We start from the raw sequence: 13,417 nt of genomic DNA, 5'->3' as shown, positions 1-13,417 counted from the left end.
CTACCTCCTATGTGTAAGGCTCTGGGCTATCGTCAGAAGGATATAAAGAAGCATAAGACAAGGTTCTTGCCCGTGAGGTTCCATCTCATAGAAATACAACATACCCTCCAATAGATAAGACAGAGCAATAGAAAATTAAGAACCAAAATGAGAGATCGTGACTACAAATAAAACAACTAATCAGAAAGGGGAGAAATTAGGGTGGCCGGAAAGGCTGGGGAAAGAGAAAAAAGGACGCGAGGCATGAGGGAAAGAGTGGACTGGACCTGGTGTGTTGGCATTTGATCTGGTAAGTTGGGATCTTAAATCAGTAATTCTTCCTGATTGGGGCAAAAAGCAATCATCAGACTAAGTAGGACTGAGCTTCTCCTCCTTTTGATTCAGAAAGACAGGGGAAAAGGTCAAACGGGGGGAAGTTTGCTTCCACATAGCTTTTTTGACAGTTAGGGCAGGTTTCCTTATTAGACAAATAAGTTTCATCCACTGGCCCGAAGTGACTGAGGACGCATCCAATACTGACAGAACTGGGAGCCTCAAAGTGATTCAGGTTCAATTCACCAAATATTTACTGGACCCACCAGGTACACTGCACTCTTCTAGGGGCTGTGGGAGAATCTGAGATAACTGGACATGGTCTTTATCCTCGAAGACCTCACAATCTAATCAGAGGTGCAATACAGTACATGAGTGATGCAAAACAGAAGACTATGGTTAGCATCACAGGAGAGGAACAGAACTCTTCCAGATAGAGACCAGGTGTACGGGAACACCATGTAACTATAGGGTCATTTACAAACACTATTGATGTAGGTATGGGGGCTCAGAATTCAACAAACATGCATTAATGCCTATTAAATATAAAATAGTGCATTGTGCTGAGTTTCAGGGAGTCTTAGAGATGAAAATGTAGCAGGAGGTGAGCCGGGAAAGGTAGTGAGGTTCACAATGCAGAGGACCATACTCTCTTCTCCTTAGAGGCTCCTGCCATTTGCCAGCTATGCCACCTTCTACTACTTCCATCCACATACTATCACCCTGTACCATCCTGAATAATCCCCGAGTTGATCTACCAGTCACTTAGTTGGGTTCACTGCATGCCAGGCACTATTCAAAACCCTCTACGTAGCTCAACCCATTTAATCCTCACAACAGACCCATGAGAAAGGAATCATCTTCCTCATCCTCCTCCTCCCCCTCCTCTTCCTCCTCATCATTCTCATTTTCTCTGCTGAAGCACAGAGAGAAGTAAATGGATTAAGGTCCCACTTCTAGTAAAGTGATGGAGCTCGGATTCAAACTCAATCTATCTCCCAAGTTCAGGCTCTGAACTGTTACACTACATTCCTCCCAGTGATAAAGTCATTCCATGCAAAGTCCGAGCCTCCCAGATCTGTGAAATCATCCCCAAGACCTCTGCCTCCACTTCACTTTCTCTCTTTCTCTCCAGCTTCCAGTACCTTCAAACTACTCTACCTCTAAAATATTCAACAGCCAATCGAGTCTGACCCACAAGCCCACAGCTCTCTCACCGCCTTATTCCCACTAAACTTGGACCTGGATCCCGTTTCATCCTGTAGTCTCCAGACCACCATGTTTCTATTGGTCTCTCTCCTCCTCTGATTTTCAACTTCGATTCCTCTCTCCCTGATCCTCCATTTCCAATAGTTGCCAGGTACTAAAATGTCTCAAATGTGTGCCCCCTTGTTCACCCCCACTGTCACTACCTTAGTCAGCTCCTTGTCATGCCTCACACAGCTAACTGGTCCCACAGCTGGTCTCTCTGCAGCCAGTCCCACTTCCCTTCAATCCATTCTCCACACTGTAGCCAGAGCTATTTTTTCAAAGAGCAAATATGATCGTATTACTTCACTGTTTAAAATCCTTCCACAGCCTTCTGGATTCCTGGAAGCATGGTTCAAGAAGTCCTTGACAAGCCAAGTTCTGCCTGCCTCTCTAGTTCCACCTCTTGTCACCCTCTACCTCAAACTCCATGCTTCGGGCCGGCCCCGTGGCTTAGCTGTTAAGTGCGCGCGCTCCGCTACTGGCAGCCCGGGTTCAGATCCCAGGTGTGCACCAACGCACCGCTTCTCCAGCCATGCTGAGGCCGAGTCCCACATACAGCAACTAGAAGGATGCGCAGCTATGACATACAACTATCTACTGGGGCTTTGGGGGAAAAAAAAGGAGGAGGATTGGCAATAGACGTTAGCTCAGAGGTGGCCTTCCTCAGCAAAAAGAGGAGGATTGGCACGGATGTTAGCTCAGGGCTGATCTTCCTCACAAAAAAAATAATAAAAATAGGGCCAGCCCCATGGCTTGGTGGTTAAGTGCGTGCGCTCCGCTGCTGGCGGCTGGTTCGGATCCCGGGCGCGCACTGACACACTGCTTCTCCGGCCATGCTGAAGCCGCGTCCCACATACAGCAACTAGAAGGATGTGCAGCTATGACATACAACTATCTACTGGGGCTTTGGGGGAAAAATAAATAAATAAAATAAATAAAAATAAATAAATAAATAAAAATAAAAAATTCCATGCTTTAAGCAAACAACTTCTAGACTCCCGCGGGCTCCCACTCTCCTGCTCTCAGATCTTGCACGTGCTGCTCCCTCTGCCTAGAACACCCCTCCCCTCTTCATCAGGCTAATCACTACTATGTTCCCTTCAAAAATAGGCTCAGTTGTTCCCTCCTCTAAGAAAATCTGTCTCCCTCCAATCTTACGTCTTCTCCCAGTGCCCTGTTCTTACTCTATCACAGTATTTCATTTATTTAGCATTTAATTGATTGTACTTGGCTGTTTACTGCCCCATTTCTCCCATTACACTCTTTTAACTACAGGGATCGGGTCTTTTAACTCCATACTCCCAAATATACCACAATATCGTCCCAATTTTCCTATCATATGAATTACTAGGGGAAAAGCATGATAATTACAAATTCCCAGGCTCCACCCCAGACCAGCTGAATCAGAATCTCCAGAAGAGAGCACTCACACACACACACCTGTCCCTGCCATGTCACTGGTGATTCTTGTCATCAAGCAAATTTGAGAAAAAAGTGGTCTAACAGACTGCCTGGCAAATAGCAGACGCTCAGTAATACTTGCTAAATGAACAAATGAATCAATGAAAAGGAAGCCAGCAGAGACTCTTCAGGTGTAGTACAGAGGAAAGAGCATGACTGTTGAAGTTGAATCAAAACTGGGTTCAAACTCCAGCTTCCCTACTCTTTCTGCTTCGTGTTGTTCTAAAGCATATGCCTGCTGTCCTTAGTTAAGTCTGCACACCTGCCTGACTAGAGACACGTATAATGGTACACAACACCACACTGTGAGCCACCACACAAACACAAAAGGAATAAAGCAGAGAAAGCTAGAAAGACAGAGGAGACGACCGCGTCACTGTCCACCAGGAAGAACTAATTCTGAATTCAGAATCCCCACCCTGTCTCTCCATATCCCTGTTCCGAAGGAAGTCATTTAGAAACTAGAACCATGTCTTCCACTGATATTTCCTTAGTGGCCATTACTGATTTTAACCTGATTTGACTGTTTTCTAGTCCAATCTGAAGGCGTGCAGATACTATAAGAACATACCTCTTGGGTTTGTTTTTTAGCTACTTGAGCAAAAAGATCTTCACAAAATCTTGGAATTATTCCTGGTTCTTCACTAAATCCCATCATCCTGGAAAATACATAATGAATAGGGGAGAATAAAACTATTAGTTATTTTTTATTCTTTTGGGGGAAACGGGTTGGAGAGGGAGTGGGGAACAAGCCAATTAAACCTCATCGTTAGTAACTAAGAACCTGGGCTCTGGAGCCAAATCTGCCTGAGTTCAAGTCTTGATTTCACCACTTATTAGCTCTGTGACCTTGGACAAGATACTTAACTTCAGTAAACCTCCATTTCCTCTTCTGTGAAACAGGAATAAATAGAACTATCTAATTCAGAGGGATGCTGTGAGAGAGGACAAGCAGAGCCTTCAGCACAGTGCCTACAATCCAGTAAGAACTCAGTCAACGTTAGCTACAACTAAAATGCTGAGTATTCCCTTCCAGGACAGTATCATTACCACACCACTTGTTAGATGACTTACTTTTAATTCTCACAATAATACTTACCAGATAACCTCTCTGGGCTTCGGTTTACACAAGAAATATGATTTACAGTAAAATGGAGCCAAGGATACTCACAAGGTAAACAGTACCTCCTGCATAAACTGAAGCCCAAAAGTTAAGTCACTCGCCCAAGTTTGCAGAACTAGTATGCAAAATGGATGCGATTTGAGCCTAGATCTGTGTGGTTTCAAAACTATATTCATTCTATCAAACCATGCTGCTTCTCATAAAAGATGATGTCAACATTTCTGGATAACTGTATCTGCAGTAAAGCTCACGTGTATGATTTCCCAGAGCCAGTCTGACCATAGGCGAAGAGACAGGCATTGTAGCCTTCAAAAGCCCGCTGCAGGAGCGGGGCTGCCAGGGTCTCGTAGACAGTCGTCTGGCTGGCGTAGTTAGGATGACATTCATCAAAAGACCAGAATGAAACATCATGTCTAAAGGTATAAACTTGTTTCATGTCAGGATGCTCCACGGCTATTTCTTCCCCATTCAAGAAGACCACCTGGGATGCTTTTTCAATCTTCTCTCTTTAAAAAGAAGCACAAAGAAAAACATCACGTTACTGTACTTATTTTGAGTATTATTCCCACAGAATATAATTAGGACCTCAAAACTAGTTAAATACAACATTCCTCAAGAGCAAGATAATTCTCTAAGTTTTATGTGGAAAACGTGGACCAGCAAACATAATCATACTAGGTTCCAAAATACATTTCCTGTAGCTCCAATGCCACTACTCAAAGGGAAAACGGAGTTCCAGATTTATTGTTGGGAAAACCTACCCTACGTTTACAGGATTTTTCATCTCTTCCCATCCCACCTACTGTAATCTACCTGTACTCTTCAGTTCAAATCTGGAAACTTATTTTTACTATAAAGAAATTTGGGAGGCACAAATCTATATAAAGCTGTATGAAATACAAATGTCATTCCAACAAATGCAGTTAAATATAAGTTGGAATCATAAGTTTCTTTTGACTACTAGCTATTGTTACTGTTAATCCAAAGATCCCTCCCTCCTTCAGATTATCTCCCTTAAAATCATGGGTCTTCATGCACATCCTTCTTCCATCTCAGACTTAGGTGGAAATCTTGCACTTACTCCAGATTTGCAGAAAAACAGTATCAGTCCTTGTCTGGCCCCAGATATCCCTTTTGGCCCCCAACTCTGCGTTAGAACTTATCCTGGAAATCGCATGCCTCATCAATCTGACAAGTGCCCCTCCACGCCAGCCCTGCTTCCAGGGCTGTCTGACAAGTCTGGAAACGGGCACTTGGTCCTGCAATAAGTTCTCCGCAGGACAGTCTTCCATCTTGGGTTTTGTTCCTCCTGGCTCTGTTCTTGCTGTCGCCTCTCTTCCCATCACGGTTCTCGAGCCTTTTCTGTTAGGTTTCCCCACTTTCTCTAGACAACTCACCCCCAGTTCTCTCCCCTATCACTAACCCCACATTTTTACTGAAAGTCTTTATAGCTCTGTATAACTTGCCTTTAACGACTGACCCTTTCTTTGGGTTCAAACTAGAGGTTCCTTCCCCACTGCAGTGGTCACCATATCCTCTTCTAATTTGCTCAGATACACAACAAAGTTAAAACCTACTGACTCTGAAGTTTTTCATAGTCGTCCCTTAGAATATTTTAAAATAATTAGATGCCACATTCACATTTTGTCATGTCCATCTTTTTCAGCCCTGCCTGTGATCTGTGACTGTCTTACCCACAATCACTTTGGAGAGAGATTTTTGCCTTTCCAAAGGCAGAGAGGAATTAGACATGTTACACGTCACTACCGTGGCCTTAGATTTAAAAGGTGTACCATACCTCTGGCTGAAAGGCCTGACACGAACTGCCACCGTCACTTGACTGTTCTCTACTTTTAAGGGGTCTGTCTCTGGAGAGGTGTTCTGAACTGAAGTTTCTTCTTCAGGAGGGAGTGTCTTTTCTTGTGACCTTTCCCTTTTGTTTGCAAGAAGAGAACTTTTTGGTTTTTGTTTAACTTGAAGGCTAGGTGTCCGATTTTTCAGTATTGATGCAGCTGGGCTCTTAAACTGAGGTGTGCCACACCTTGGCGTCAATCTGTGTTCTGTAATACATTTTGTAGGTGTTCTTCTTTCTAAGCTTTCAAATTTATTTGAACTTTTTGCAATATCCTTCCCAGTACTTCTATGGTGTAAGTTTCCTGTTCCTGACACTTTGGTATCCAACTTGTTCTGAAGAGGTTTTGCAGCCACAGGTCCAGATCTAATGACAATCTGACTCTGGGAACCAGTGGGTGCTCTGTTACTTAAGTACTTAAGTGCAGCATCTTCATTTGCCCCACTGAGGGCAGAAGACGTTTCTTTGTATTTTTCATCAGCCATCATTTCAATGTCTTTGGGGTCTTCAGCTAAAGGTACAGAAGACGCAATAGAAGAGATTTTATCATTATTTACAATCTTTACATTTGTACAAGGTTCCCGTGAAGCACAATTATTTTCTGTTTCACCTCCCACATTCTGTGTTGTTTTCCACTTTTCCACAGACTCTGTTTTAGCACGACATTGTAATGTAAGACGTGTTTCTGCTGTTTTTTCAGTTGAGTCTCCCAACTCAATACCAAGCAAAGATGCTTCCTTGTTCCTTGTAACTCTTCTCTGAAGTGTCAATCTACTTGCAGGGTTAGGGCTAAGGGGCTTAGCTCCTGCTTTTTCACAGGCAGAAATAACATAAGTACTATTTATGTCTCTGATTTTACTTGCAGATCTCAATAAGGAATCATCATTTTCACATTCTGATATATCTGACTTCAAATGCAGCTTTAGTCTGCTACTGTGGGTGAGGACATTCGGTGCTGAACTCTTTGGGAAAGCAGGACTACCAAGGATATCGCTGTCATTTCCGCTACGTGCAGTGAATGCTGACATCGTGGTGGCAAGTTATTTTAAAAAAGAACGTTGTTGAAGAAGCTAAGCTCTTCTTTGGATGTTTATTTGACTTCCAGCCATTTCTTACATATCAGTTTCCAAAATTATCAGCTAAACTACAAAAAAAAAAAAATTTAGATTGCACAGACTACAAACAGACTTTAAAAATATGACAGCTTTCCATTGTGAAAGTAACTTCTCAGTGAAATACATCAGAATAAATCACGCTTTCCAACTCAGATACTGGTCCCAGGCAGCTTCAGACAAATCTTTGCCCTCCAAGAGCTTACGATCAGTATTCAACAAGTATTCACTGAGTCCCCATTATGTGTCAGGCCCTCTGATAGATACTATGGATTTCAAAGACAAGACCTCTGTCCTCATTTCCCTAGTCTAGAAGGAATACACAGATAACCTTTATATCAGGCCAAATGTGCCAAGAGACTTAAAAGATATAAAAAGCACATGTCAAAAAAGATACACGAATGGCCAACAAGCATATAAAAAGATGCTCAACATCACTAATCATTAAGGAAATGCAAATCAAAACTATGAGATACTACATCACATGCATTAGGATGGATACTCTCAACAAAACAGAAAACAACAAGAGTTAGCGAGGATGTGGAGAAATTGGAACACTTGTGCACTGTGGGTGGGAATGTAGAATGGTACAGCTGCTGTGGAAAACAGTATGGAAGTTCCTCAAAAAATTAAAAATAAAATTACCATACGACCCAGCAATTCCACTTCTGGGTATATACCCAAAAGAAGTGAAAGGTCTCCAAGAGATATTTGTACACCCATGTTCAGAGCAGCATCATTCACAATAGCTAAAACATGGAAGCAACCCAAGTGTCCACTGATGAATGAATGGCTTACCAAGATGTGGTAGATTCACACAATGAAATGTTATTCTGCCTTAAAAGGAAAAAAATTCTGCAATATGCCACAACGTGGATGAACCTCGAGGACATTACACTAAGTGAAATAATCTAGTCACAAAAAGACAAATATTGTTTGATTCCACTTATATGAGGTACCTAAGAGTAGTTAAAATCATAAAGACAGAAAGTATAAGGGTGGCTGCCAGCGGTTGGGGAAGGGAAGAAGAGGGAGTTATTGTTTAATGGGTATAGAGTTTCAGATTTACAGGATGACAAGAGTTATGGGGGTGGATAGTGGTGATGCCTGCACAACAACGTGAATGTATTTAAGGATGTATACTAAAAAAATGCTACACTTAAAAATGGTTAAGATGGTAAATGTTAGGGGCCGGCCCGGTGGCACAGCGGTTAGGTGCGCGCGCTCTGCTGCGGCAGCCCAGGGTTCCCAGGTTCCGATTCCAGGTGTGCACCGATGCACCGCTTGTCAAGCCAGGCTGTGGCAGCATCCCATATAAAGTAGAGGAAGATGGGTATGGATGTTAGCCCAGGGCCACTCTCCTTCAAGAAAAAAAGGGGAGGATTGGCATCGGTTGTTAGCTCAGGGCTAGTCCTCCTCACAAAAAAAAAAAAAAAAAAAAAGATGGTAAATGTTATATGTATTATAACACAATTTTAAAAAGAAAAAAAAAGTGCATGTCAGAAAAGATTTTTTTTTTAAGTAACCCCAGCTTGAGGAGTAGGGAGAGGGATTAGTGGAAACCCTAGCTACCAAGTCAAAGACTGGAGTAAAGCATTTTTATAGGACTGGCCCAGTGGCGTGGCGGTTAAGTTTGGGCGTTTTGCTTTGGCGGCCCGGAGTTCACCAGTTCGGATCCTGGGTGCGGACCTACTCACCGCTCATCAAGCCATGCAGAGGCACCGTCCCACATAGAAGAACTAGAACGACCTATAACTAAGATACACAACTATGTACCAGGGCTTTAGGGAAGAAAAAAGAAAAAGAGGAAGATTGGCAACATTAGCTCAGGGCCAATCTTCCTCACAAAAAAAAAAAATTTTTAAAAAGCATTTTTATAATACTTGTTGAATGTATATACAACATTACAGGAATGCCTCATGGAGATTAGTTTCAGAGGTATCACAAGGCAGATTATTCCCAAAAAAGTATCGCAGACAACAAATATGATAAGTACTGTAAATTAACTGCTTGGGTTGAGAAAAATTACACAAGATTAGATAAGTAGAGAGCCTGTCCTCTAGCAGTTAAGACAACAAAGTAGACAAGTGTGTATGTAAATATACGTCAACAATATCTATCCAGCATTCGTGTTTAAAAGTGTCCACATGGGGGCCTGCCCGGTGGCGCAGCAGTTAAGTGCATGTGCTCCGCTTCGGCGGCCGAGGGCTCACAGGTTCGGATCCCAGGCGCGCACCAATGCACCGCTTGTCAGGCCATGCTGTGGTGGCGTCCCATACAAAGTAGAGGAAGATGGGCACAGATGTTAGCCCAGGGCCAATCTTCCTCAGCAAAAAAGAGGGAGATCGGCATCGGATGGTAGCTCAGAGCTGATCTTCCTCACAAAAAAAGGATCCACCTGAATAATCAATAACCAATCTATAGATAAGAAAGATAGAGGGGCGGGCCCCGTGGCTTAGCGGTTAAGTGCACACGCTCCGCTACCGGTGGCCTGGGTTCGGATCCTGGGCACGCACCAACGCACTGCTTGTCGGGCCATGCTGAGGCAGTGTCCCACATACAGCAACTAGCAGGATATGCAACTACCATATACAACTATCTACTGGGGCTTTGGGGAGGGGAAAAAAAGGAGGAGGATCGGCAATAGATGTTAGCTCAGGGCCGGTCCTCCTCAGCAAAAAAAAAAAAAAAAAGTGATAGAAAGAACTCACACATCTCAACAACAAAGAAACAAGCAACCCAATGGAAAAATTAGTAAAAGACCTGAACAGACATTTCTCCAAAGAAGATATACAAATGGCCAACAGGCACAGGAAAAGATGTTCAACATCATTAACTATCAGGGAAACGCAAATCAAAACTACAATGAGATATCACCTCACGCCCGTCAAAACGGCTATAATTAACAAGACAAGAAATAACAAGCGTTGGAGAGGATGTGGAGAAAAGGGAACTCTCTTGGGGCCGGCCCCATGGCTTTGTGGTTAAGTGCTTGCGCTCCGCTACTGGCGGCCTGGGTTCAGATCCCGGGCCCGCACCGACGCACCGCTTGTCGGGCCATGCTGAGGCAGCATCCCACATACAGCAACTAGAAGGATGTGCAACTATGACAAACAACTATCTACTGGGGCTTTGGGGAAAAAAAGGAGGAAGATTGGCAATAGATGTTAGCTCAGAGCCAGTCTTCCTCAGCAAAAAGAGGGGGATTAGCATGGGTGTTAGCTCAGGGCTGATCTTCCTCACACACACACACACAAAAAAACCCAGATCCTTTAAAAACAAAAAGAAAAGAGAACTCTCATACACTGCTGATGGGAGTGCAAACTGGTGCAGCCACTATGGAAAACAGTATGGAGATTCCTCAAAAAATTAAGAATAGAACTACCATATGATCCAGCTATTCCACTGCTGGGTATTTATCCAAAGAACACAAAAACATGAATGCATAAAGATACATGCACCCCTGTGTTCACTGCAGCATTATTCACAATAGACAAGACTTGGAAACAAACTAAGTGCCCATCAAGGTATGAATAAAGAAGATGTGGTCCATATAACAATGGAATACTACTCAGCTATTAAAACAAGATGAAATCTTGCCATTTGCAACAACATGGATGGAACTTGAGAGTATTATGCTAAGCAAAATAAGTCAGACAGAGAAAGTCAAATACGGTATGATCTCACTCACAAATAGCAGATAAAAACAACAAACACACACATAGAGACAGAGATTGGATTGGTGGCTCCCAGAGAGGAAGCGAGGAGGGAGGAGGGCGAAAGGGGTGACTTGCACATGCATATGGGGATGGATGGTAGTCTTTGGGTGGTGAACGTGATGTAGTCTACACAGAAATTGAAATATAATGATGTATACCTGAAATTTATACAATGTTATAAAGCAATTTTACCTCAATTTAAAAAAAAAGAAAGGGTGATATTTATTGAGCTGAGGACTGATCCGGGAAAAACAAGTTTTAAGCCAAGTCAGATTTAAACCAGAATGGATTCCCCATATACCTCGATATGTGAAAACTTCTTACTATTCTTATTATTTTCATCAAAAGAAAGAAAACAACGACAGCTAAGAGGCCTGGCTTCTAGTCAACTCCGCATCAAACTGGTTACAAGGATGTAAACAAGTCTTTAAATTTGCATGCCTGGTTCTAACTTGTAAAATGACACTTGCTCCAACTACTCCATAAATCATTGCTATCAGGGAACGAAAGAACAGAAGTTTTAACTCAGTCTTTTCAAGTTCTAAATAAATAACAATGATTACGAAAAATTCGCCAGGACATAAGCATCTCCCGTCAACCTTTTAACTGAGAGCACAGAGCCTTCCTCTTATGGAAATAAACAAAGAAAAGAGTGTGGCAATTCTAGCGCAGCTGAAAATGGTTAGCTACTTACCCAGGTAGACACGCGTGTGGCTCTTCTGGGAAGTTTCTCCCCCGACTTTAACCGGGACTGGGAGGAGAGGAGGAAGGGAGGTCACGACCCGAACCCCGACATCCCCGGGGACGTGTCCTCACTGGTCATTACGGCTGTGACCGCGAATGTTCCTCTTACGCCAACCGACCGGGCAGGACTCCCTCGGGGAAGCTGTGGCCGAGGGCCCTGGGTCCGGCTTACCGGTTCCCTGGAGGCGCCACCCCGCGCCCTCCTTCGGGGTCCCCTCCGCCCCGACCCGGGTCGGGGGCTCGTGGGGGACCGAGCTGGCCCAGCCGCCCGCACCTCGGCGGCCGCGGTGGCGAAGGCGTCCGCACGCAAGCCCCCAGCACCGAGACCTCGCCCTTCCGCGAGCTTCCCCCGCGGACACCTCCCTGGGGCCGTCCCCGCGCCACTCAGCCGGCTCCCGCGGCCGCCGCCATTTGAATGGGCGCGCCACCTTCTGATTGGCTGCCGGTCGTCGCGTCGGGCGCCGTGCCCTCGCTTCCGCCCGCCCCCGGAAGCCCCGGTGGTTGGGTCGCAGGCCCGCCCCGCCCTCATCTCCTAGGCAACGGGTCCCGCCCCGCCCCCGGGACCCGCTCACACGTGGAGCTTGGGCCGCTTTCAAGGGGAAAGCGGCGAGGAAGGGGCGAGGTACTGGCCGGTGGTGGCAGCCCATTTAAAAGAGGTTGAAATGAGAAAAGTGGCAGCGCTACTCTTGTCGAGCCTCGATGTAAAAGAAGCATAGTCTATCCGCCTTACATCGAAAACTTCGCATGTAAAAAATGGCTGTTTACCCCCAAGTTTATCATAATAATTAACACTTTTCTAGTATTTCCTGTGAAAAGCGTGAAATAGGAAATGTACTAAATGCCTTACATGGAGTTTTTCATTTAACCCTGAAATCTTACGAGGTAAATATTAGTATCATCCCCAGTTTACAGATGAGGAACTAAAGTTCAGAGTTAATAAACTTGTAAAAGATCAGACAACTAGCAAGTGGTGTAACTAGAGTTTCAAAGCCCATGTCATAATATTTAACTCAGGTTCAATAAATATTACAAAAAGATTTTGAAACATGAAAAAAATAACAAAAATACATTCTGAAAAGTAACTAGATTAGTGAGAGGGACTCTAGTCAAACAGATATTATAAAGCAATAATGTATTTTAAATGGCAAAAAGTGCAGATAATGTAAATATATTCAATGGGATAGAAAGGGAAACCAGAAGTGGCTCTAACTATATAGAAAAAGTGAATGGAAGTTAAAGTACTCATTCTAAAACTCACTCTAAATATCATTCTAAAATTTCGTTAAAATTAAGTGATAGAGAAGCCATCAGAAAAAAGAATATGGTATTGATCAGATCTACAGGAAAATGATCATTCAGGAGTTTTTTTGTAGTTTGTTTTTGTTTGTTTTTTGGTGTGGAAGATTCACTCCAAGCTAACATCTGTTGACAATCTTTTTTTTTTTTTGCCTTGAGGAAGATTGTCCCTGAGCTAACATCTATGCTCATTTTCCTCCGCTTTGTATGTGGATTGCCACCACAGCATGGCTTGACGAGCGGTGTAGGTCTGCACCCAGGATCCGAACCAGCGAACCAAAGCAGAAGGCACCAGACTTAATCACTACGCCACTGGGCCGGCCTGAGCATTCAGTTTAGAAGCAAAAGAAGATATGGCAGAGGAAGACTGACAAATTCAAATGCATAAAAATTTTAAACATGTGTAATTCAAAATAATAAAAATAAAATTTCAGCTAACTAGAAAAAATACATTAAATGTCACAGCAGATGTAAAGATCTCTTTCAACTTTTTAAGGAAGATAAGTTTATAAATAGAATAAGATGGGCCGGCCCCATGGCTTGGCGG

General features: G+C 43.6%; 1 protein-coding gene across 5 annotated transcripts in view; it reads right to left on the bottom strand.

Moving 5' to 3' along the window:
- The window catches only part of KIF14 (kinesin family member 14), a 65,147-nt gene extending 53,192 nt beyond the window's left edge, over positions 1-11,955 (bottom strand). For 2 of the 5 annotated variants that reach the window (XR_015550009.1, XM_087424319.1), the window contains exons 1-4: positions 11,525-11,954; positions 5,946-7,143; positions 4,399-4,653; positions 3,596-3,683 (exon numbers count right to left, since the gene is read on the bottom strand). Coding sequence is in view for 3 of the 5 variants with exons in the window: in XM_087424319.1 (XP_087280445.1) it covers positions 3,596-3,683; positions 4,399-4,653; positions 5,946-7,027 (1,425 nt within the window). In the remaining 2 variants the exon portion in view is untranslated. Of the gene's footprint in view, positions 1-3,595; positions 3,684-4,398; positions 4,654-5,945; positions 7,144-11,524 lie in introns of all 5 variants that reach the window. The other 3 variants (XR_015550010.1, XM_004438974.2, XM_087424320.1) reach the window with 3 other exon arrangements.
- Between the last annotated feature and the right edge of the window lie 1,462 nt (positions 11,956-13,417).

This window comes from Ceratotherium simum, chromosome 36 (assembly GCF_057802395.1).
Source record: "Ceratotherium simum simum isolate JZ-2026a chromosome 36, ASM5780239v1, whole genome shotgun sequence".
NCBI classification, from domain to species: Eukaryota; Metazoa; Chordata; class Mammalia; order Perissodactyla; family Rhinocerotidae; genus Ceratotherium; species Ceratotherium simum.
Note: the sequence above shows the minus strand (reverse complement) of the source record. Positions and strands in the feature narration are given on the sequence as shown.